Raw genomic sequence first — 26,931 nt, forward strand, 5'->3', positions numbered from 1 at the left:
CAGAGACGTAGTACTGGAAGCACGTCAACAACTGCATCCTCAAACACAACTATGCCTCTGACCACAAGTCGTGGTGGCTCTTCAGGTCGCATGGGTGCTAAGCCTTGCATAGCCTGGGCATTTTTTCAGATCGATAAAGATGACCCAACTCGTGTTATCTGTAACATTTGTCAGCAAAAGCTAAGTAGAGGCCAAAAAATGCATAGTTTGAGTACTTCATGCATAAACCGGCACATGGATATGAAGCATAAGTTGCAGTGGGAAGCTCACTGTGCTACAATGCGGCCTAGCCGGCCGGGCCAACCACCGTCTGCCATATCTTGTGCATCCGCGGCCTCTTCATCCTCTGTGACTGGGGGGACAGCAGTCACACCTGTTTTGGGACGTAGACCTGCCACCTCTTTACCCGCAACAGCCAGCGTAATTGGCAGGTCATCATTTTCTTTGGAGGTGGAAACACCAGCTGGTGTTCAGCGCTGTCCGACATCGATAGCACCACCTTTGGATCAAGGCAACCTAACATGTCCGCCTGCATCTTCCTCACAGACCGGCAGTTTGCCGGGGACACCCTTCTCAACCCCGTCTAAGCACAACAGCCAGCCCTCGGTCCCTCAGATGTGGACAAGTAAAAGACCATTTCCTCCTAGCCATGAGAAAGCTAAGAGGTTGAATTTCACCATCTGCAAGCTCTTGGCTACAGAAATCCTGCCTTTCCGCCTGGTGGACACAGAGGATTTTCGAGACCTCATGTCCATCGCAGTGCCCCAGTACCAGATGCCCAGTCGGCACTACTTCTCAAAGAAAGGGGTGCCTGCGCTCCACCAGCATGTCGCACACAACATCACCGCTTCTTTGAGAAACTCTGTGTGTGACAAGGTGCATTTCACCACAGACACTTGGACGAGTAGGCATGGACAGGGGCGTTACATGTCGCTGACTGGGCACTGGGTAACTATGGTGACAGTAGGACAAGGGGCTGCTGTCCAAGTCTTGCCGTCCCCACGAGTTGTGCGTCAATCCTCTTTATCTCAAAGTTCCTCCACTGCTTCTGCCTCCTCAACCTCCTCTCGGTCCTCCACCTGCACCCAAAGCCTGTCTGGTCATGCCACAAGCTTTCTAACTGCGCAGAAGGGATCCTGCACACCTCCTTACTATGCTGGCAGCAGGGCTCAACGTCATCAGGCGGTTTTTACTTTGAAATGTCTGGGAGATGTGAGTCACACAATTTTTAGCCCACTATCCCGGACTAGATGGCCTTCTGCAGAGGGCACGGTCGCTGTGTGCTCACTTCTGCCGTTCGCATCCCGCAGCTCAGCGACTTACATCTGTACAGAAGTCGTTGGGCCTGCCACTTCACCGGCTAAAATGCGATGTGCCTACCCGGTGGAATTCAACTCTGCACATGTTGCAGCGACTGTAGCAGCACCGACAAGCCCTGATGCAATACGTTGTGACGTGTAGCCTGGGCCAACGAGATTCAGAGGTGGGGCAAATCATGCTGGAGGAGTGGTCTCAGATCAGGGACCTATGCACCCTCCTGCACAGTTTTGAAATGGCGACGATGATGTTTAGTGCTGACGATGCTATTATCAGCATGACTATTCCGGTGATTTACATGCTGGAGCACATGTTAAACAGAATTCGGAGTCAGGTGGTGGCACAAGAGGAGGTGGAGGAAGTAGAGGAGGAGGAGTTGTATGCGGAAGGGCTAACATCTGCAAGGTCCAGACGGTCGGCAGCACCAAGGCGACAGGCATGTGAGGGTGGGGGAGATGGTTTTACCAGGGCGCATGGTAGCAGCCAAACTAGTGAGGAAGGTGCAGGAGCCCAGGAAGAAGTGGAGGACGAACTGATGGAAGACTCATCAGATGAGGGAGACCTTGATCACATTTCTGTTGTGCGAGGTTGGGGGGAGAGGGCAGAGGAAGGAAGCATGATTGTTACCTCGCCACCAACACAACAGGGACTTGGTGCTCCTGGATGCGCCAGACACATGAGTGCCTTCTTGCTGCACTACCTGCAACATGACCCTTGAATTGTCAGAATTAGAAATAATCCTGACTACTGGGTTGCCACACTGTTAGATCCCCGGTACAAAAGTAAATTTGCAGAAATTATTCCTGCCATAGAAAGAGATGCACGCATGCAGGAGTATCAGCAGAGACTGTTGCAGAATCTTACATGTGCTTTTCCCCAAAACACTAGTGGTGCACGTAGTGAATCTCACAGTTCCAACTTGCCAACCGTGGGACCGTCGAGTGTTCAGCACTCAAAACGTAACAGAAACACAGTATCTGATGGTAACATCAATTTTGCTGAATCATTTCACCACTTTTTTAGCCCATCCTTTGCAAGGCCACAGGAGACAAGAAGTCTGACACATAGTCAACGCCTAGAGACGATGGTACAGGAGTATCTCCAAGTAAACATTGAAGCCATGACTGTGTCACTGGACCCTTGCTCTTTTTGGGCTTCCAATCTGGATAAATGGCAGGAGCTCGCCACTTACGCCTTGGAGATCTTGTCATGCCCCGCAGCCAGCGTTCTGTCTGAACGTGTGTTCAGCGCTGCTGGTGGTGTGCTGACAGATAAGCACACGTGGCTCTCCACTGATAATATAGACAGACTCACGTTCATAAAGATGAACAAATCATGGATCCGAAACGACTTTTCTACCCCTGTGTCATCCTGGGGAGAGTAAAAGCTTGATGATTGGTTAAAATCACCTCACCAACCGTTTTAAGCTTTCAAATTACTAATCATGTTTATCTGTATCTTGGCTGGAAAATAATTTGTGCCTTGTAGCAGTGTGCAGTACTGATTCTATTATGCCATCTATACTAAACTCCACCAGATTTAAAATTACTAATCATGTTTATCTGTATCTTGGCTGGAAAATAATTTGGGCCTTGTAGCAGTGTGCAGTACTGATTCTATTAGGCCATCTATACTAAACTCCACCAGATTTAAAATTACTAATCATGTTTATCTGTATCTTGGCTGGAAAATAATTTGGGCTTTGTAGCAGTTTGCAGTACTGATTCTATTAGGCCATCTATACTTAGCTCCACCAGCTTTCAAATTAATAATATTTTTTAGCTGCATCTAGCCCGGAAAATAATTTTGGGGCTCCTAGATGCGCAAGACACATGAGTGCCTTCTTGCTGCACTACCTGCAACATGACCCTCAGATTGTCAGAATTCAAAATAATCCTGACTACTGGGTTGCCACACTTTTAGATCCCCCACACTCTTCGATCAACCTTTTCATTTTAATAAAGAACAAAAAAATGGTCATTTTTGAAATTATAAGCATTAGCAGGTTATTACAAACTGAAATCAAACAGTTTTCAACTCAAAACTTTATTCTAGGTGATGTTACATTTGCACATAGGACCCCTTGTTCGAAAGGAGCTTCTGAACTCTCTCGTCCATTGAATTTGTCAGGTTTTGGATGGTTTCTGCTTCAATTGTTTTGCATGAGGACAGAATACCCTCCCAGAACTGTTGCTTAGATGTGAACTGCCTCCCGCCATCATAGACACTCCTTTTGATGATGCTACAGAGGTTCTCAATGGGGTTGAGGTCAGGGGAGCATGGGGGTCACACCATAAGTTTGTCCCGTTTTATGCCCATATCAGCCAGAGATGCAGATGTGTTATGTGCAGCATGAGACGGTGCATTATCATGCATGAAAATGATCTTGCTGCGGAATACATGGTTCTTCTTCTTGAACCATGGCAGGAAATGCTGTTTGGGAAACTCCACATACATTATGGAGTTCATCTTTACCCCTTCAGGGATCCTAAAGGGGCCGACAATCTCTCTCCCCATGATTCCAGCCCAAAACATTACTCCACCTCCTCATTGTTGGCGCCGTAGCCGTGTTTGCGTGGGGTGTTCATCAACCAGCCATCCTCCACTCCATCCATCTGGACCATCGAGCGTTGCACGGCACTTATCGGTGAACAAAACAGTTTTGAAGTCAGTCTTCATGTATTGTTTGGCCCACTGGAGCCGTTTCTGCTTGTGTACAGTGGATAGAGGAGGTCGACAGGATGGCTTACGCACAGCTGCAAACCTCTGAAGGACCCTGCATCTTGTTGTTCGGGGGACGTTGGAGGCACCAGCAGCTTCAATAACTTGTCTGCCGCTATGACAAGGCTTTTTTGCCGCTGCTCTTTTAACCTGACGTAATTGCCTGTAGGAAAGAGTCCTCAATTTTTCCTTATCAGCACGCACACGTGTGTACTGTGAATCAGCTACATACTTTTTGATTGTGCGATGATCAGGATGAAGTGTCTTGGCAATGTTGATTGTAGTCATGCCTTGACCTAAACACTCCACAATTTGTTGATTCTCAGCAGCCGACACATCCTTTTTCTTTCCCATTTTGGCAGAAAATGTAGGCTGCTTAATAATGTGGGACAGCCTTTTTAAGTAGTCTTGCCTTTCATTGGACACACCTGCCAAACTAATTAGCACAGGTGTCTGCAATTGCTTACAGTGATATAAAGATGGATTTATAAAGTGTGACCAAGTTAATAGTTAAAAAAAGAATAAAAATGGTAAAAAATAAAAAAAAAACATTATACTTACCTTCCGATTGTCCACCGTCTCCTCAGCGATGCGTTCTGGCGGTCCTTTTACACCACCACGAGCCACTGGGGAGCCAGGACACATCGCTGAGGAGACCGGGGGCCATCAGAAGGTGAGTATAATGTTTTTTTTTATTTTAATTCTTTTTTAACTACAGGTACTATGGTACCCAGGTCTGGAGGAGAGTCTCCTCTTCTCCAGATACGGTACCATTCGCACATTGAATCGCTTAATATCCGCATGTGTACATGTACTCATGCAGATATTAAGCGATTCAATGCAAGTCAATGGTGGCGATTACGCCGCGTATCCGCAAAAATAATGGACATGCTGCAGATTTTTCTGCAATGACAATAAGCAGCGGAAATTTCCGCATCATGTGCACAGCACATGTGGATTATCATTGGGGACCATGGGGCACGTATTTAAGCATTTTCACGGCGGAAATTCCGCAGCAAAAACGCTTGAAAAACGGATAGTGGGCACGCAGCCTAAGACACAATTAGCTGGGGAGGGGTGAGCTCTTCTGCCCATTCAGGGGGCTGAGACATGATTATAGTCAAAGGGTTGTGTGGAAGGACATTGAAGGAAGAGGGTGGAGGCCGTGGACTTGGAAGGATGGATGGATAAACATGTTACCATTATGGATCATGTCGTTTGGATTTAAACTTTCTTAAAAGGACTGTTGCTACTGGATACATGTGCTTTCATTGTTTTATCTGCCATCTAGAGGATCGTGGACTGTGGTTACAGACTATACTGGCTGGAGATACGAAATCTGTGGGCCAACCAAAAGTTGGGAGACAGTGAGTATGGCCTTACACAAAGTCAGTGGAACTACTGAACCCAGATTGGGAACTTAAGGACTGAGAGAACTGTATTTTGGCCATTAACCTGGAATTGTTTTATTACCATGGCTGTGATCAATAAAATATTGTTGCATCGTTAACCTGCCTGGGTGATTACTTACAACCCACAACCTCAAATCTTTACAATGTACATGAAACACGGACGTCTGAATGAGGCCTGAGGGAAATAAATCTTCTAGAGTATACAGAAAGAATCTGCTTTAATTATGGTGTAGGATGTATTAATATTTGTCTTTGAATGAAACTTAAGCAAAACATTTTAAGTTTATATTATTAAACTCCTTGACTTCTACTTGTATATTCTTTATAGCTTCTAATATGTATATTTTTACTTGTCCATAAACATATGTCAGCTCTGTATTTACAAGCAACAAGAACTGTCTAGTTCATTATAGACATGTGCCTATTTACTACTAACCTTAATTGATTCTGTGGAGTTTGGGAAGTGCAAGGTGTATACTCCACTTGATGTTAGACCAGCTCTATAAGCATTTGCACAGTCTTGAAAATTCAACTGCTCCTCTTTTGGTATGACTGGAATATCTGGAAATTCAAAATTTGTTTTTATCATTATTAGTAAATTCTTGAAACTATAAAATTCAATATATAATGTGTGGACATAGGGTAACTATATATATATATATATATATATATATATATATATATATATTTAAAATGAAATTTCACTAATATCATTTACACAATTGAAAAAAATCTCATTCATAAAAGATTGATGGCAACCACGGTTTAAAGGGAACCTGACAGCAGGATTTTCCCCAACGATGCATCAGGAAACTTTATATGCCTCCTGATACCATATTTAATGATCCCACTGTTATACCTAAATGATACATGTGAGTGTTTAAAAATTATGTTATATCCTCCCTGCCTGCAAGTAGCGTACTAACTCAGGACTGCTGTCAGTCATTACTAAAGTGCACTGGGTCCCTCTGGGATCCCTCTTTTCTTCTCCTCGCTCCACTTGAATGGCAATCATGCCGCTGTGGAAGTGATCCCAGTGTTCTTTGGCAATGATTGACAACAGTCCCAGAATAGTGCACTACCAGCAGGCAGGGAAAGAAGAGAACATTTAACATAAGTTTTAAACACACAGCTGTAGCATTTAGGTATAAGGGTGTTTTCACATTGCGTTCCGGCACCCGTTCGGTGGCCCATTGAGATTTATGTCTGAACCCCTGGCAAAACAGGATTTGGACGTATGAAGCGATGGGGCCATAGACTATAATGGTACAGGCAGAACGAATGTGTGCTCTGCCGTGCATCATTTTCGAGCGTCTATGCCTCCTTGAGGCGGACACTAAGTAAACTGCCCATTTATACAACAGATTACACAGCAGATAGGATAGGCCTTCAATATTAGGTCAAAGTTAAGGATAGACCATTGATTTTAAAATTCTGGATAACAGAATGTTTCACAATAAAATGAATATTATTTTGGTAAGGGATATTTTGCTTTAGAAAGACGTCCTATTTATATACGAATAGAACCTATTCATATAATGTGTAATCAGTGTAATCAACTATCTTATATTACTCCACATGGTGGTCATGAGCTTTTATGAACTGATATGCACACAATACAAAGCCTGCATCCTGCAAGATCCATAATTTAGAAATAAATAAGGTGATACTGATAATGTACAGAAATGTTTTAGAATAAATTATATTTGTTTTACTAACGGTTGTATTGTGAAATCAGGTTGGTAAGTCGGCCCACAGTCTCCATGATGTATGCCTGCTGTCTCTGCAGCATGCTGTTGTTCTGCATTGCTTCATTCAGTTGTTCTCCCAGTTCACCAATGAGTTCACTCTGCTTGGAAAGTAACTCATCTACATGAAGTTTCTCAGCTCTCAAGACTTCTAATTCCTCCTGGTGTTTCTCCTCCATCTGCAAAACTTTATTCTCTAGAAAACTGAAAATACAGAGATTGTATAGAGAATCCATATATTGTACAGAAGCCTATCTGAGGCTCGTTACTAAATGATATAACTATGTTGTATGTCATTTAACAACATAAATGACTGGTAGTTGTGATGGATGAAGTATGTACAGGTATCTAATGGAACACCCATGGCACACAGTTGAAAAGCTTATCTCATGGCAGAAAGGGGCCCAGGAGATTGTCCATTGTGCTCAGTTCTGTTGTTAACTAATTCACTATGTGGAGGCATCCTTATCATGGTATAATAAGCATTAACATTGTTCTTTAGTCTAGAATAGATTGAAAAATATTATGTGAACAGTTTATTCTGATGTCTCTACAAACAATGGAGAAATATGTATCGGGCTGAGGCAGTAGGCCGCTTTTAATGTGGATATACAGTACTAAGCCAAATTAGAATGATTAAGATAATAATTAGACAAAAATTTATTGTCCATCCTTGACTGATATATAGTATATGATTTACACTTTAACGTATTGTTTATTTTTGTCAAAATACTAAATGAGTTGTCTCATCTTCTATCTTCAGGAGCGAACCACTGTCTACATACCAGTTTTCTGTTTGCTGGTGATGGTGATCCTCCTATTGATTGACAGTTTGGACCAGAGGCATGATCGTATCACTGGTCAGAACTATACACTATGCTGCAAGCAGAGATGGATTTGCCTCTGCAGCATCAGAGGAGCGAAGAGGGACTGAAGCTGTTCAGCGATTTGTCCAGCTTCAGAGCAACAATTGCAAGTGGTATAGCACAGGACTTGTAAGTGCTGCACTCCTTATCTAGGTGACCCACCACCTCCGATAGACTGCAGCAGTATCCAGTAACCTAGGCATTGATTATAGTTATAGAACTAAAATTTAATAAGAGGTAAGTAGCAAAGTTGCTTGTAATGAAAATATATATTTCAAACTTACATAATTAATATAATATTGTGCCATTAGATTCTTACCTGTTCTTTTCACGCAAATTATTGATTTCGCGACTCTGTAATAGCAATGCTTTCTCCAGCTTGTTGGTGGAGATAGAATTTTCCAGCAATTGGATTTCTAGTCTATTTGTCTGGTTAAGGACCTGTCATTTAGACACATAAAAAACATAATTAACATCAAGATTTTTTTATGTACAGAAATGTATCCTCTTTCAAAGCAAGTCACCATAGGCATGCTAAATAAGTAGCACTGAAATCAGGGGCCCAGCATATTTTCTTGAAATTTTTGGATAACAGAACACAAAAATTGGGCACGGAGGGCAAATCTATCAATAATGACTCAATAAGGTAAAAACCATTAAGTTTAGACTCCAAACTTTTTGGGAAAATTCACCAGCTGATTTGTCTCTCCTAGAGATCTTCATTTTAAATAGTAACATAGCTTTTATGGTTGAAGGAAGACTAAGTCCATCTATTTCAACACATAGCCTAACATGTTGATCCAGAGGAAGGCAAAAAAAACATGTAGCAAACACTAAGCTCCACATTGGGGAACAAAATTCCTTCCTGACTGCATACGGCAATCAGACTAGTTCCCTGGATCAATGCCCTATCAAGGAATCTAGTATATATAACCTGTAATATTATACTTTTCAAGAAAGGCATCCATGCCCTTCTTACATTTTAGTAGTGAATCCCTCATTACAACATCATGCGGCAGAGAGTTCCATAGTCTCACTGCTCTTACAGTAAAGAATCCGCATCTGATTATGATTAAACCTTCTTTCCTCCAGACGTAGAAGATGCCCCCTTGTCTCAGTCTCAGGCCTCAGAGTAAAAAGATCAGTAGAAAGGTCTTTGTATTGTCCCCTCATATACTTGTATATAGTAATAAGATCACCCCTAAGCCTTCATTTTTTCAAACTAAATAACCCCAAGTGTAATAACCTGTCTTGGTATTGCAGACCCCCCAGTCCTCTAATAACCTTGGTCGCTCTTCTCTGCACCCGCTCTAGTTCAGCTATGTCTTTCTTATACACCGGAGACCAGAACTGTACACAGTATTCTAAGTGTGGTCGCACTAGTGAATTGTGTAGAGGTAAAATTATGTTCTTCTCATGAGCATCTATGCCTCTTTTAATGCATCCCATTATTTTATTTGCCTTTGTAGCAGCTGCCTGACACTGGCCACCAAACGCGAGCTTGTCGTCCACCAATACACCCAGGTCTTTTTCAGTTACAGTTTTGCCCAGTGTTTTACAATTAAGCTTATAATTATACATTTTATTTCCTCTGCCCAAGTGCATCACCTTACATTTATCCCCATTAAAGCTCATTTGCCATTTATCAGCCTAAGCTTCTAGTTTACATAGATCCTCCTGTAATATAAAATTGTCCTCCCCTGTATAGATTACCCTGCAGAGTTTAGTGTCATCTGCAAACATTGAAATACTACTCTGTATGCCCCCTACAAGGTCATTAATAAATATGTTAAAAAGAAGGGGGCCCAATACTGACCCCTGTGGTACTCCACTGTTAACTGAGACCCAATCTGCGTGTGTTCCATTAATAACCACCCTTTGTTTCCTATCACTGAGCCAGTTCTTAACCCACTTACATATACCACTTACATATATTTTCCCCTATCCCCATTGTTCTCATTTTATGTATCAACCTTTTGTGTGGAACCGTATCAAAAGCTTTTGAAAAGTCCATATACACAACATCCACTGCATTTCCTTGGTCCAGTCCAGAACTTGCCTCCTCATAAAAACTGATCAGATTAGTTTGACAGGAACGGTCCCTCGTAAACCCATGTTGATATTGGGTCATGAGGTTATTCTTCTTCAGATACTCTAGTGTAGCATCTCTTAGGAAACCCTCCAGGATTTTACCCACAGTAGAGGTTAAGCTTACTGGCCTATAATTTCCAAGTTTGGTTTTTGTCACCTTTTTGAATATTGGCACCACATTTGCTATACGCCAGTCCTTTGATACAGACCCTGTTATTATGGAATCTTTAAAGATTAAAAATAATGGTCTATCTATAACTTTACTTAATTCCTGCAGTACTCGCGGGTGTATCTCATCCGGGCCCGGGGATTTGTCAACTTTAGTGATTTTTAGACGCCGCCGTACTTCCTGCTGGGTTAAGCAAGTGACATTTGTTGGAGAATTTTTGTTATCACTAATCATGTTTTCTGTCATGCGATTTTCTTGTGTAAATACTGTTGAAAAAAATAATTTAGCATATTGGCTTTTTCCTCCTCCTCATCCACCATTTAACCCAGAATATTTTTAAGGGGGCCAACACTATCATTTTTTTGTTTTTTACTATTTACAGTGGTGGCCAAAAGTATTGGCACCCCTGCAATTTTGTCAGATAATACTCATTTTCTTCCTGAAAATGATTGCAATCACAAATTCTTTGGTATTATTATCTTCATTTAATTTGTCTTCAATGAAAAAACACAAAAAGAATTGTCCTAAAGCCAAATTGGATATAATTCCACACCAAACCTAAAAAAGGGGGTGGACAAAAGTATTGGCACTGTTTGAAAAATCATGTGATGCTTCTCTAATTCGTGTAATTAACAGCACCTGTAACTTACCTGTGGCACCTAACAGGTGTTGGCAATAACTAAATCACACTTGCAGCCAGTTAACATGGATTAAAGTTGACTCAACCTCTGTCCTGTGTCCTTGTGTGTACCACATTGAGCATGGAGAAAAGAAAGAAGACCAAAGAGCTGTCTGAGGACTTGAGAAACCAAATTGTGAGGAAGCATGAGCAATCTCAAGGCTACAAGTCCATCTCCAAAGACCTGAATGTTCCTGTGTCTTCCGTGCGCAGTGTCATCAAGAAGTTTAAAGCCCATGGCACTGTGGCTAACCTCCCTAGATGTGGACGGAAAAGAAAAATTGACGAGAGATTTCAACGCAAGATTGTGCGGATGGTGGATAAAGAACCTCGACTAACATCCAAACAAGTTCAAGCTGCCCTGCAGTCCAAGGATACAACAGTGTCAACCCATACTATCCGTCGGCATCTGAATGAAAAGGGACTGTATGGTAGGATACCCAGGAAGACCCCACTTCTTACCCCGAGACATAAAAAAGCCAGGCTGGAGTTTGCCAAAACTTACCTGAGAAAGCCTAAAACGTTTTGGAAGAATGTTCTCTGGTCAAATGAGACAAAAGTAGAGCTTTTTGGGAAAAAGCATCAACATAGAGTGTACAGGAAAAAAAAGAGGCATTCAAAGAAAAGAACACGGTCCCTACAGTCAAACATGGCGGAGGTTCCCTGATGTTTTGGGGTTGCTTTGCTGCCTCTGACACTGGACTGCTTGACCGTGTGCATGGCATTATGAAGTCTGAAGACTACCAACAAATATTGCAGCATAATGTAGGGCCCAGTGTGAGAAAGCTGGGTCTCCCTCAGAGGTCATGGGTCTTCCAGCAGGACAATGACCCAAAACACACTTCCAAAAGCACTATAAAATGGTTTGAGAGAAAGCACTGGAGACTTCTAAGGTGGCCAGCAATGAGTCCAGACCTGAATCCCATAGAACACCTGTGGAGAGATCTCAAAATGGCAGTTTGGAGAAGGCACCCTTCAAATATCAGGGACCTGGAGCAGTTTGCCAAAGAAGAATGGTCTACAATTCCAGCAGAGCATTGTAAGAAACTCATTGATGGTTACCGGAAGCGGTTGTTCGCAGTTATTTTGGCTAAAGGTTGTGCAACCAAGTATTAGGCTGAGGGTGCCAATACTTTTGTCTGGCCCATTTTTGGAGTTTTGTGTGAAATGATCAATGATTTGAATTTTGCTTCATTCTCTTTTGTGTTTTTTCCCTGCAAGCAAATTAAATGAAGATAATAATACCAAAGAATTTGTGATTGCAATCATTTTCAGGAAGAAACTGAGTATTATCTGACAGAATTGCTGGGGTGCCAATACTTTTGGCCACCACTGTATGTAGTTAAAGAATATTTTGGGATTATTTTTACTTTCTCTGGCATGAGTCTCTCTGTCTCAATCTTTGCTGCCTTGATTTGGTTTTTACAGAATTTATTTAATTTTCTGCATTTATTTAATGCCTCATCACTACCTACTTGCTTTAGTTCTCTACATGCTTTCTTTTTGTCACTTATTGAGCCCCTTACAGCTCTATTTCGCCATAGTGGTTTCCTCCTATTTCTAGCATGTTTATTCTCATAGGCAGGGCCGTAACTACAACCGGGGCAGCCGGGGCACTGCCCCGGGGCCCCAACCACCCAAGGGGCCCCAAACTGATGGTAAAAAATTGTATTTTAATACTTTAATTTCTCATAAAATACCCAGCTCCTATATTCCTGTCAGACAATGTCACCCGGAGGACAGGAGAGACTATCATTTCAATAATTTCCAGGAGCTCTGCCAGCTGTCAATGAATGGAAACCTGCAATGGCCTGGAGAATCTCATAGCACAAAATTTGTAACAATATGTTAGTCTGGAGATCACAGAGAGTTGGCAAGGCAGGCATAGTGCACACTGACTGTAACAAACTCTCAGCATCATTGAGAGGAGACAGTCTCAGCAGACACAAATATCTCGGTGACAAACTGTGAGGAGCCCTGCTATTTAATAAACATATACAGTTATTTGAAAATTGTGCAATATTTGGAATTATTCACCTTATTAATTTTCCAAACATATTCACTGAATATTTAACTTCTAAAACTTGCATCATAGACAACAAAATCTATTAAAGGTCTTGCGGAATGTGGTGAAGCCTGTGTGTTGTATACAACAATGCGTAGCAGGCTTCACCACGTTCCGCACAACCTCTAGTGATTGAAATGTTGAGGGGCCCCACTATGAAGTTTTGCCCCGGGCCCCGAAGTTTATAGTTACGACACTGCTCATAGGGTATATATTGTGCACAGGTCCTATTCAGGATGCTAATAAATGTCTCCCATTTGCTTTGTGTAGTTTTATGTCTCAGGATATCGTCCCAGTTTATTGCACTAAGATCATCTCTCAACCGTTGGAAATTTGCCTTCCTGAAGTTTAGTGTCCTTGTAACCCCTCTACTACACATCTTATTAAAGGATACATGAAAACTTATTATTTTGTGATCACTGTTACCCAAGTGACCCCCAATTCGTATTTTTGATATGCGGTCTGGCCTGTTGGTTAATATTAGGTCTAGCAGTGCCCCCCTTCTTGTTGGGTCCTGAACCAGTGGTGAAAGGTAATTGTCTTTCGTAGTTGTCAAAAACCTATTACCTTTGCTTGAACTACAGGTTTCTGTTCCCCAATGTATTTCAGGGTAGTTGAAGTCCCCCATAATAATGACTTCTCCTTGAGTCGCTGCTTCATCTATTTGCTTTATGAGGATATTCTCCGCTGCTTCCATTATTTTTGGAGACTTATAACAAACCCCTATCAGTAATTTATTATTTTTTCCCCCTCCTCTTATCTCCACCCACAGGGACTCTACATTTTCATTAGATTCACATATATTCTCACGCAAGATGGGTTTTAAGGATGATTTTACATATAAACACCCCCCCCTCCGCTTGTTTGTACGGTCATTTCTGAACAGACTATAGCCCTGTAAATTAACTGCCCAGTCATGGCTCTCGTCCAGCCATGTCTCAGATATCCCCACCATGTCATAATTATTTTCCAAAAAAATTAATTCTAATTCCTCCATTTTGTTGGTGAGGCTTCTGACATTAGTGTACATATATTTTATGTATCTCTCTGTAGCTCTATTCTTTCTTACTATATTGACTGTTCTAACCCCACCCCCAATTTCTTTATTTGTGCCAAGGTCACTATCTGCACTATATTCCCCACCTATGAAATTAATACCCTCCCCCCAATCCCGAGTTTAAACACTCTTCCAACCTTCTAGCCATTTTCTCCCCCAGCACAAGCACCCTCCCCATTGAGTTGCAGCCCGTCCCTAGCGTAGAATCTGTAGCCAACTGAGAAGTTGTCTCAGTTCTCCAGGAACCCAAACCCCTCCTTCCTATACCAGTTCCTGAGCCACTTATTTATCTCCCTAATCTCCCATTGCCTCTCTGGCGTGGCACGTGGTACAGGTATTATTTCAGAGAATAGCATCTTGGAGGTCCTTGCTTTAAACTTGCAGTCTAATTCCCTGAAATAATCTTTAAGGACCTTCCACCTACCTCTAACTTTGTCATTTGTGCCAATGTGCACCATGACCGCTGAGACCTCACCAGCCCCTCCCAGTAATCTGTCAACCCGATCAGCGATGTGTCGGACTCGAGCGTCAGGTAGGCAGCACATTGTTTGACGATCCCTGTCTTTGTGACAGATTGCCCTATCTGTTCCCCTAATAAATGAATCCCCCACTACCAGAACCTGCCTGGCCTGCCCTGCTCTCCTATGTCCCCCCTTACGGGAACTGACACTCCTCGGCTTTCAGAGGACATGCCTTGCTGCAGCAGTGCTACCCCTGTACCGACACCCCCCTCATCTGCCAACTTTGCAAACTTATTGAGGTGTGCCAGATCAGGACTAGCCTCCTTGGCACTCTTCCCTCTACCCCCCCCTTCTAACTGTCACCCAGCTAGATGCCTCACTGTCCTGCAGCTCCCTAATACCACCCTCCTCCACATCTACCCCAGTGAGCAGCAGACTCCTTTCCATATTGTCAATGGATCTCAGTGTTGCCAGCTGCTCATTTAGATCCAGTACCTGGGCTTCTAAATGCACAACGTGCACACATCTCGCCCACCAGTATGCATCCACGACCGGCTGTTCAAGGATTGCGTACATGTGGCAAGAAGTACACTGGATAGCATTGCCAATAATGGAGCTCATTTCCTAATGGGGATTGCACTAGACAGAAATGTTAAGTAAAAAGAAATGTAAAGAATTAATAAAATACAGACAGCAATTCAGTCCAAATTCCTCCCTTCCAAACTCCCTGAATCCAAGTCAAACACTTACTTTGCACTTACACTCCGGTCACACTCAGCTCGTTCACACTCGCTAAGGAAGAAGAAGATTTAAAGAGTTGTTTTTTTGCCCCCTTTTAGCAGCAATCCATCTACAGTTCAATGCACTTCCAAAGGACTCAGGGTTCATATGGATAAATACTATATAGACCCCTTAGTGGTCATCATCAGCTTTATACAATAACTATAGTTTTAAAGGGCCCATGAATGAAAAGTTGATCACAAGGTGCTTCTTTGACCCCTACAATCAGCTGTAACCCTGGGGTAAGCCCACAACAAGTAGTCAATTTCACTCAAGTGCCACAAAAAAAAAAAAAATTAGAGTAGCTATTTTTTTATTATCTAATTATTGACCAACCTACAGTATGTAAAGTAATGAATCTTTGTACAGTAGAATACTCTATTACCTTATTTTGCCCCTCCAATCTCTAACACTATGCCGAAAGTGCCGGTTTATCTACCTAGTTGATGTTGACTGGTAGCTGAGTTGAACTGTAAGTCTAACATAGTTCATTACTCAGAGAGTCATTTGTGCAAAAGATACATGGAAGCCCTCAGAGAGTGTCTCACTTGACCATGCTAAGAAATCCTCACTTAAGTAATTTTCTATCATTATAGCACCGGGAGAGGAGGAGAGCTGCAGCGTGAGAGCATCTGGAGCAGCGAGGATCACTGTGGAGCAAGCAGTCTTTATCACAATTCTATGGTATTGGGTCTACTGCCAACTTCCTTATTCTCTGAAATTTTGTAGGTTCAGAGCATTATATGTGACAAATGTTGCTCCCATGATGATCTTTACTGCACCTGCAGCTCTCCTCTTCTCCCGGGATTGCAATGACTGCTTTAACCTTCTCTTTGGGCGTTTTTCCTTTTTCACTTCTATGATATTTGTCTTGTTACAATTAGGGTTCTTTCACATGTCTTGATATTTCCGGTACCGGAAAAAACATTACCGGAGATTTCCGTGGCCGTGTGCAACTGTGTGGCACACGTGTGGCATCCGTGTGTTGCCCATGTGCCACATCAGGAGCACACGTACCGGCACTTGGGAATCAGCGGTACAGTTAGCGCTGTTCCCAAGCGCTGGGTGCTGAACACTGCCCTCATCATAGTTCCCTGCCGGCACTGCGATCATCACCAGCAGGGGACCATGATAAGAGTAGTAGTCTGCTCCCGCAGTTTCCACCTGTGAAAATAAGAATAAAATTAAAAAATCCATAAACTCACCTGTCCTAAGTGCCCCCTGCTGTAATCCATGCGACGGCTCACACCAGGCAGATGGGGAGAATGACTGCTGAGCTCAGCAGAGGTACCGCTAACAGTACCGCTGCTTCCCAAGTGCCGGTACGTGTCACAAGAATGGCATCCGTGTGCGGTATGCATTTACACGGACCCATTGACCTGAATGAGTCCGTGTGATCCGTGCTGCCGGGCAAAAACGGACATGTCTATGTGTGGATCACACGGACACACGGTCTCTGGAAACTCACTAACATGTGCGCAGACCCATTCATTTGAATGGGTCTATGTGTGTCAGTGTCTCTGGTACGTGTGGAAACTGTCACCACACCTACCAGACACACTGTCGTGTGAAAGGGCTCTCAGGTAGCATCATGGAAGGTTAAAGTTAAAAGCTTCGAAAGAATAATCACTGTTACTGCCCTCTGGACTGAAGGGGAAACTTCAAAAGCCAATATCTTGGCAAAAGAGTGGAGAAAATAACAAAAAAATGTTTTAATCAGATCTTCAGCTTCCTTTTAGTGAGCCATACATAAAGTGGCATGCAAAAGTATTCACCCCCTAGGCTTTTTACTTATTTTGATACATTACAGCCTGTGTTTAAATATTTTTGTAATCTGATTTGTGTGTGATGCATCAGTACTAAATAATCTAAATTGGTGAAGTGAAGAAAAATATAGGCATAAATTACATTTATTGGATCAAATAACAAAAAATTGGCATGTGCATATGTATTCACCCCTTTTGCGATGAAGCCCCTAAAAAATTCTGGTGGAAGCAATAACTTCAAAAGTCACATGCTTAGTAAAAGGAACTCCACCTGTGTGTAATCTAAGTGTCCTATGGTCTGTCACTATCTACACACCTTTTCTGAAAGGCCACAGAGGCTGCAACACCATTAAGCAAGAGGCACTACTAACCAAACAACACCATGAAGACCAAGGAGATCTCCAAACAAGTCGGGGACAAAGTTGTTGAGAAATACAAATCAGGGTTGGGTTATAAAAAAATATCCCAATCTCTGAGGATCCACTGCAGTATCATCAAATCCATTATCATCAAATGGAAAGAACATGGTACCACAAGAAACCTGCCGAGAGTAGGCCGCCCCCAAAACTCTCAGCCAGGGCAATAATAAGAGAGGCAACACAGAGACCAAAGGTAACCCTGAAGGAGCTGCAGAGTTCCCAAGCTGAGACTGGAGTATCTGTCCATACGACCACAATAAGCCGTACACTCCATGGAGGTGGCCTTTATGGAAGAGTGGGCAGAAATAAAGCCTTTACTTGCACACAAAAATTGTAAGGCTCATTTTGAGTTTTCTAAAAGACATGTGGGAGACTCCCCAAATGTATGGAGGAAGATGCTGTGGTCAGATGAGACCAAAATTGAACTTTTTGCCCACCACGGTAAACACTATGTCTGGCGCCTAACCAACACAGCTCATCGCCCCAAGAACACCATCCCCACAGTGAATCGTGGTGGTAGTGACTCGCCCCCTGGGCCGTGGGGTACCCGGAACCGGGCTTCAGTGCGATGCTGGGAGTAGTAGTGGCAACCCGATCCCGTGGCTCAGGGTGGTCAGACCAAATGCTGTGGCAGTCTGACTATGTAACTCTTTTAGCATCATATAAAACTTTTCATATAAAACATTTTAGTAAATTCTCTTCTTCACTGGCCACTGTGCAACTTGCGACCAGGTGTCCATTTTTCTATTAAGTGCAAAACTTCAGCAACTTTCAATCATGAGGGACGCTTTGTCCAGAGGTAGACGTTGCTGTACTTTTATAAAACCAATACGGGGCTTTAAGAAGCGCAACTATTTACAGGGATTGGCCGCTCCCAGTCATCGGCCGGATGGGAATAGGGAATGGCTGCTCTCAGTCCTCAGCCAGATGGGGAAGAGGGATGGCTGCTCTCAGTCCTCAGCCAGGTGACTTGGGGGTTAATTTTGAACGGGCAACAGTCCCAACGGGATAACCAAAAACAGTTCCTTGTTCACTCTTGCTCCTCAGTAACGGTATCCTCCTGATGCTCCTTCTTCCTCCTCGTACTGATCTTCAGACCCGTCGGGGTTCTCTTGGTACTCGGGTTCTGGTTCGGGGTGCTGCTCCTCTCTTATCCTCTGGACATGAAGGGCATACCATCCCTTTAGGCCTCGGTGTCGGGTGTAGGACACCAAGTCTCCTGGAAACAGATCCCCGTTCCGGGTGGCCTTCTGGCAGGTGGCTCTCTAAATCTCTCCGGGTAGCGAACACATCCGTGTCCGTGGTCGAGTCTCAGATGAAACCCCATCCCTGCTCCTGCTGGAACTTGACTACGGTCCCGATGATTCTGGGACCTCACGCAGCCTGGGGGTCTCGCCGGACGCGCATCTTCTGCTCCGTGCTCCGGGCCTGCAGCTGGTTCAGCCTGTCGCCATGTCCGCCTCTCCCGCTCGAACTGCGCCACCTGTCGGCGACAGAACTCCCGTATGCAGGCTGCGGCCGCCCGCGTCTCCTGCGAGAACCCCATGAGGTCCTCACCTGTCGGGTCCCATTCATATTGGACCTCCTCGACCGGGAGCTGGGGAACTTCAACGGGCCGTGGGTCAGGCTGGGGTGGAAGCAGAGGAGCTCCGGTCTCCGCGGGCAGGCTTTTCCGGAGATTGGGGTGCACCCATCCCTCCGGTACAGGGACGGGCTCTCCATGCAGACAAGACAGTTGGGCATACAGGTCCGCGCCCAGGGGTGGTGGTTTCGAGACCAGGTGTGCACGCGGTTGGGAGGCGCCTGGGGTGGTCGGGCCTTGCGACCGGGCCTGCAGCGGGCCGCTTCCTACCGCGCCCGAGGTCATAGGGCACGACAGGGGGCGTGGTTCAGCGGCGGTCTTCACGGCTTGCGGCCCAGGTGTTTGCGGCGGGAGCGTGGAGGCTGCTGCGGCTCCCGGGACTTCCAGCTCCTCGGCGGGATCCTGGGGTAAGGTTACGGTGTCAGGACCCGGGGCAGGGGCGTCCGCCTTACTTGCCTCTTCTGCAGCGTCATCCTCGGCCTCCGGTCTCCTCTCTCCGTCCTCGGGGGCAGGCGCGCTGCCGGGTGCTGGCAGTGTCTCTTGCTGCCGGGCCGTTTCCTCTCTCCACCCGGCGACGACGTCCCTCTGCGCTCGGACCATCCTCCTGTCCAGCTCCTCCAGCGCAGTCCGCAGGAACTCAGGATCTTCTGCGGGGAGCTGAGCCATCAGCTCAGTGAGGCTGTACGGGGCCGCCTCGGCCTGCAGCAGGGCGCTTGCCAGGGTGCTGGAGTTGACGCTCCTCTCCATCTCCGGGTGTGGTCTGGCGAGACTGATCCAAACCACACCCTGCCCCGCGGTTTTCTTCTCTTTCCGCCCCTGTTGGGGGTGGTCCTGGGGCAATCTGCTGACAATCACTCTCAGGGGCAGCCCCCCCACCTTGATGGACATCTCTACAGCCGCACTCATGGCTGTTGGGGGTGGGCTCCTTCTTTGGCGCCATTATGGGACCTGGCCCACGATGGGAGGTGGCTTCCTGCTGTCTTTTGGCGCGCACATTATGGCGTCCGTTCTTCTGGAGCGGGCGCCATTTTTCAATACAGTGAAACAGTCTCTTTTCAGGCAAGCAATACCCGTTTGTGGCGGGTTGGTCACAATCCTGCCGACTACGCCAAAGGCTGACTCGCCCCCTGGGCCGTGGGGCACTCGGAACCGGGCTTCAGTGCAATGTTGGGGGTAGTAGTGGCAACCCGGTCCCGTGGCTCAGGGTGGTCAGACCAAATGCTGTGGCAGTCTATTTATCAGTGTTTTGGAATGTCCGACTACGCCACCCGTGGATTGCGGTCAGGGATGACCGCCGCTGCAAGGCAGACCGCTGAGGCTGGTGTTGGTGTGCAGCACAGGGATAGGATAACTCCCCACGGGAAGAGTGTAGCCTCAGGGCAATGCAGGAGGATGCTGGGGGTCGTGGTGCAGGCGCAGCATAAATAGCACAGAGTCCAATGATGCAATCCAGGGTTTTTACTCACTGTTGTTATCCATGTCACTTCTGTCAGCAATGACTGCCCAAGCCGTGCTGCGTCCACCAGGTGAGGGGCTCGGTCAACCCCCAGGCAATTCAGGAGTATGGCACAGGACCCCCTTCTGTCCTTTCTCTGGCCTCTCGTACCCCACCAGTGACCAAACTTCTGTCCAGCTGCCGCGGATCTATGCGGGCAAACGTTGGCCCCCGTTTCCCGCTATCCTATATGGTGCCTTCCTAGCAGGTTTGGCGGGGGGTCGCACCAATAGATGATCACGACCTCCGGTCTTTGGCTGAGGGATAATTTACCTCCACCAACTTGGCAATCCGGTACCCTTCCACAACCTGACCCTTCACCCGATATCACGCGGGTTAGCAACGGTTAATCTCCGTTCTGCTCTCTCTTAGGGTCCCTTCTGCCTCCTTGTTTCTGGAGCCTTTCTACTCCTCTGTCTCTCCTCTTTCCTTCCCTCTCCTTCTCCTCTTCTCCTCTCTGGCTCCAGCCTTCTCCCCAGGCCTGCCTCGTGGAGCTGAGCTCAGGCTGAGCCACAGCTCCCTGTCAGCTCACTCTGGCTGAACTACTCCTCTGAACGACTTCCCTCCTAAGATGGCCCCCACCTTTTATCTACTTCTCTGTGTCTGAGCCCAGGTGACCTGCACCCAATGAGCTCCTTCCTATGCTCCAGAAACCATCCCCTTCTGCTCCTACATCACTGGGTTCTCCCCCCTCCCCACTCCAGCCAGGGACATGGTCAGTTGTGCCTGCAATAAATGGGAGCACCGTCGAGCTGTCCCCCGGAAAAGGGGTGAGTGTGTGTATGCAGCTACTGAGCCTTGGTCCATACTCCATCCTTACCTGGGAGTGAAATATCACACCTCTGGTTGAGGTGCAATACCCCTGTAGCAACCGAACCCTCGGGGCGCTACAGTAGCAGCAGCATCATGCAGTGGGGATGTTTTTCGGCAGCAGAGACAGGAAAAATGGTCCTAGTCGAGGGGAAGATAGATGATGCAAATGCAGGGATATTCTTGAGCAAAATCTGTTTCAGTCTGCCAGTGATTTGAGACTGGGATGGAGGTTCACCTTCCAACAGACAATGACGCAAAGCATACTGCTAAAGCAACACTCGAGTGGTTTAAGGGGGAACGTGTAAATGTTTTGGAGTGGCCTAATCAAAGCCCAGACCTTAATTCATTTGAGAATCTGTGGTCAGACTTGAAGACTGCCGTTCACCAGAGGAAACCATCTAACTTGAAGGAGCTGGAGCAGTTTTGCCTTGAGGAATGGGCAAAAATCCCAGTGGCAAGATATGGAAAGTTCATAGAGACTTATCCAAAGTGACTTACAGCTGTAAGTGCTGCAAAAGGAGGCTCTAATAAGTACTGACTTTAGGGGGTGAATAGGAATGCACACTGAAGTTTTCAGTTATTTTGTCCTATTTGTTGTTTGCTTCATAAAAGAATACCAAAGGTTCACAGTTCTAGGCATATTCTTTACATGAACTGATGCATACCATAAAAAAACCCCAGAGGAATTCCAGATTGTAGCAAAACACGAAAAATGCCAAGGGGTTGAATACTTTCGCAAGCCACTCTGCCAATGATGTTGTCTGGTCCTCCAGTACAAAAGATTCTCTATTTCCACTAACTGCTGTCAGCTTAGATCAATAAGAGATGGTACTAATGGTTTGTCTGCAGTAACTCATAATGCCAGGTTATTTATAAACCACAATACCAATTGTTGTTGTGGGAAAAGCATCCAGCCCCTTTTTTAAATGGTGATGTAGCGTCTGTCATTACTGCCTCTTGTGGAAGGACATTCCTCAGTCTGACTGCTGTAACTGGAAAGAACTCTTTCCTATTTAGATGCTGGAATCACCTTATCTCCACACGCAGTGAATGTCCCCTGGTCCTTTGTAAGGTCCTTAGGAGGAATAAATCATGTGCCAGTCCTTTGTATTGAATACACAGGTATTTATATATATAAATAAGATTGCCTTTGAGGAGTCTTTTATCTAGGACCAAGAACAGCTTTTCTAACCTTTCATCATATGAGAGACCTTCCAACCCATGTAATAATCTAGTTGTCCGCCTTTGAACGGACTCTAAATTCTTTGACCCAGGTGAGATTTATTTAAAAAAAAAAACATATTTCATATTTAGAATTTTGCCACTTCACAACAGTTCACATGTCTCCTACATTAAATATTGTTTTGTATATTTCCAGCAAATTGACATATATTGACTACAAAATCCAGTGCAATAAAAAATGTTGCTTTTATAAAAAATCCACATTAAGCAGCACTATACTACAGCTGTTTTCAAGTTTAAAATTGGTTGACTCAATGCAGAAGGATTCATTTTGAATAAAAATATCTCCAAATTTACAGCAGACCACGTAGTAAGTGCTAAAAGCAGGGTAAGCTGAATAAGTGCAGACATAGTATATAAGACGGACTTATGTTAGTGTTAGGATTATCTAAAAATGTTCTGAATGTAGCCGGACGTACATGCCTATAGATAAAGGTAAACAATGTCTATAAAGTAGTAATGGAAAGCAAGAAGAAACTGCAAAGTGAGACAGGAGAGGACAGGTGTATGCATAGGCAGGGCCGGTTTTAGACAAATTGGGGCTCTGGGTGAAATTCAAAGTGGGGCCCCCAATCCTGAAGTATTCCAATAACAACACTGTTAGGGCAGGTGTTAGAACCTTGCTCTTAGGTTTTTTCCTTTGCTGGTCACATGACCTTGTTGGCCTATTTAATCCTGCTCCGCCCTTCTGGCTTTGCTGGACTTCATTGTATAACTACTTTCTAACTAGCCTGTGCTCTGTATCTAACTCTGTTAGTTTGCTTGGTCTAAGGACCTCTATGTTCTATATATTTTGTTTGTTCGTCTGTCTGCTACTATTTCTGTTAGGAGGTGTCCCATTTTCCTCCCAGTCCTTAGTACTTGTAGGGATTCCTTCCCTACATCTATAGGTCTCCGTACAGACTAGCTTAGGACTTTAGCAGGTCTGATCGCAGGATCAGGTTCCCTGTTACATCGTAGGGATTCAGCTGAGTTCTATCGTAGGGACAGATCTCCTCTCTTTCCTTAGCTCTGGTAGCAGAACATAACAGCAGGTTTCTCATCCGTGTGCAATCCGTGTGCTGCCGATATACAATCCGTTTGTTTTACAGCTGTAGCTATTAAACATTTAAGGGACCATTTACACTTTACTATGTGACAGAACTGCAATGTATCCGTAAAAATCGTATATTATAATGAGGCATGCAATTTTTTTGTGCACCTTGAATGGGCGAGTCTCCTCCAATTTACAGTAGAAACTAGTGCACGCTGCAATTTTTTTTCACCCGCAGATTCGATCAGTGAAAAAATAAAAATCACTCGTTTGTACTGCCCCATTGAATAAAATTGGGTCGAGTGCAGTACAAGTTTTCACTTACAGCGCTCGTGTGAATCCCTAACCCTAACAATCAAAGAATAGAAAACATTAGCACAATGTCATCTTTTTGTACATCCTACCTCACAAACAGCAGAATGAAAAGTGATTAACTAAAAAAGTAATGTCCCTCAAATGACCCTGCTAAATCTGCTCTGGCTTCAGTGCCGATGCTCCGGTGGTCCCTGCTGGTCATTATTCAATCATTATTCACTTTATTCCTTTGTAACCATGGCCAGATCTGAGCCTTGCCACAATTCTGTCTCTGAGCTCCTTGGGCTGTTCCTTTGAGCTCATGATTCTCATTTAGTCTGACATGTACTGTGAGCTGTGAGGTCTTATACAGACAGGTGTGTGCCTTTCCAAATCAAGTCCTATCAATTTAATTAAACACAGCTGGACTCCAATGAAGGAGTAGAACTATCTCAAGGAGGATCACATGGAAATGGACAACATGTGACTTAAATATGAGTGTCTGAGCAAAGGGTCTGAATACTTATGACCATGTGATATTTCAGTTTTTTTTTTTTTATAAATTTGCAAAAACTTCTACATTCCTGTTTTTTTCAGTCAAGATGGGGTGCAGAGTGTACTTTAATGAGAAAAAAAACTTTTTACCAAATGGCTGCAATGAAACAAAGAGTGAAAATTTTAAAGGGGTCTGAATACTTTCTGTACCCACTGTATATATATTTACACAGATATACACTCTGTAAGGCGGCGGTGTACACACTGTGCAGTAACTGAGGCAGTGACCCAAGCAAGTCCAACATAAACAGCTTTTATTCAGCAACTCACAGTTAAACAGAAAGTCCTCCGGTTCACAGCCGGGTTAACATGAGTCCATAAACAACGGTTGCCGGGGACAACGGCCACGCCGGGCCTCTCAGAGCCTGACAGGTGCAGAGCCTTCCTAGGCGGTGGTTCAGCCACACTCAGTCCTGCTGAGCTAACCTCCTGCTCCTAGCAGGTTGCAACATAGAACAACACTAAACCTTAGTGAAGGAGTTTTAAAGGACCTGTGGCAAGAGCCACTGGAAAATCCGGGTTGGAGGGAGGAGGCCGCCCCACTGCCTCCTGTGACCTCCTCCAAGAAATGAAGGCCCTGCCGGGTTTTACTTAATCTACCTTAGCCAGGTAGTCTGACCAGGTGATTGCTCACCTTCATTCCTGCATTGCAGCCGCAGCTGTGTCTGTGACTGCAATGCACTCCAATGGATTTAATAGGTCTCAGTACACATTCTGGGGGATATATAACGTCCCTCGTATACGATTCCGGTCACTGCCTCACATATCCCCCCCCTCTGTTCAAACTTATGGGGTTGAACATTTGCCACCATACAGGGTGCCCGGGACAGGGCATCCGCGTTTCCCTGCGACTTCCCAGGGCGATGTTCTACCGAGAAACTGAAATTTTGCAGTGACAGGAACCACCTGGTGACTCGCGCATTCCTCTCCTTGGCATTTCTCATCCATACCAAGGGTGAGTGGTCCGTCACCAAGCGGAACTGACGCCCGAGTAAATAATAGCGTAGTGATTCCAAGGCCCACTTAATAGCCAAACACTCCTTCTCTACCACGCTATAGTTTTTCTCTGCCGGGACAAGTTTTCTACTCAAGTAGGTGACCGGGTGCTCTTCACCATTCACTTTTTGTGACAATACCACTCCTAGGCCTACCTCCGAGGCATCTGTCTGTACAATGAAGGTTTCCTTGAAGTTGGGGCTGATGAGCACCGGCTGTCCACACAGGGCCAACTTCATGGACTGAAAAGCTTCCTCTGCCTTAGGGTTCCACTGAACCATTACCGATTTTTTTCCTTTCAAGAGATCAGTCAGAGCTGCCGTTCGCCCAGCAAAATTAGGTATAAACCGGCGGTAATACCCAAGGATGCCAAGGAACGCCCTCACCTGCTTTGTACTTGACGGTATAGGCCAGTTTTTTATGGCTTCAACTTTATTGATTTGGGGCTTAATAGCTCCTCGGCCTATCACATACCCCAAGTATCGGGCTTCCTCTAGCCCTATCGCACATTTTTTTGGATTTGCCGTTAACCCCGCAGCTCTGAGAGAATCCAGAACCGCTTGTACCTGGGATAGGTGTGTATGCCAGTCAGTGCTAAAGATGATAATGTCATCTAAATAGGCGGACGCGTACTCCTGATGGGGCTTAAGCGCTATGTCCATCAACCTCTGGAATGTAGCCGGGGCCCCAGTTAACCCAAAAGGTAAGACCACATAGTGGTATAGACCCTCTGGAGTTACGAAGGCGGTCTTTTCCTTCGCCGAATCTGTGAGGGGTACCTGCCAGTAACCCTTGGTGAGATCGAGCGTGGTAAAGTACTGGGCCTGCCCCAGTTTCTCAATCAGCTCGTCCACCCTGGGCATTGGATAAAGGTCAAACTTTGACACTTCATTCAATTTCCGGAAATCGTTACAGAAGCGTAATGACCCGTCTGGTTTTGGAATCAATACAATGGGGCTAGCCCACTCACTCTGTGATTCCTCTATGACGCCTAGCTGAAGCATTTGTTTTACCTCAGCCGTGATGGCTTGCCTCCGGGCCTCGGGTGCCCGGTACGGTCTTATTCGTACCCTTACGCCAGGTTCGGTGACAATGTCATTTTGGATAACCGTAATCCTACCTGGTAGCTCTGAGAATACGTCGTTATTGTGCTGCACCAGCGAGCGAGCCTCCCGTCGCTGCTGTTTAGTGAGGGCACCATTTATCCTGACCTCCCCCTCGGATGCTTCCCTGGCTAAAGGTAGAGAACTCTCTGGTGATATGCGCGGGGTGACGTCTGTAACTAAACACTCTCGATCTTTCCAAGGTTTTAACAGGTTTACATGGTGAAGCTGCTCAGGTTTCCTCCTTCCGGGCTGATACACCCGGTA

At 45.1% G+C, this 26,931-nt stretch overlaps 1 protein-coding gene across 1 annotated transcript in view; it reads right to left on the minus strand.

Annotated features, from left to right (window-relative positions):
- The window catches only part of LOC141252847 (angiopoietin-2-like), a 169,395-nt gene that overhangs the window by 94,429 nt on the left and 48,035 nt on the right, over positions 1-26,931 (minus strand). Inside the window, exons 3-5 of the mRNA XM_073670606.1 lie at positions 8,384-8,505; positions 7,170-7,402; positions 5,887-6,011 (exon numbers count right to left, since the gene is read on the minus strand). Of these exons, the coding sequence (XP_073526707.1) occupies positions 5,887-6,011; positions 7,170-7,402; positions 8,384-8,505 (480 nt within the window). The remainder of the gene's footprint in view (positions 1-5,886; positions 6,012-7,169; positions 7,403-8,383; positions 8,506-26,931) is intronic.

Source organism: Phyllobates terribilis, unplaced genomic scaffold (genome assembly GCF_046119375.1).
Source record: "Phyllobates terribilis strain yellow unplaced genomic scaffold, ASM4611937v1 Scaffold_2__4_contigs__length_985480577, whole genome shotgun sequence".
In the NCBI taxonomy this organism is placed as follows: Eukaryota; Metazoa; Chordata; class Amphibia; order Anura; family Dendrobatidae; genus Phyllobates; species Phyllobates terribilis.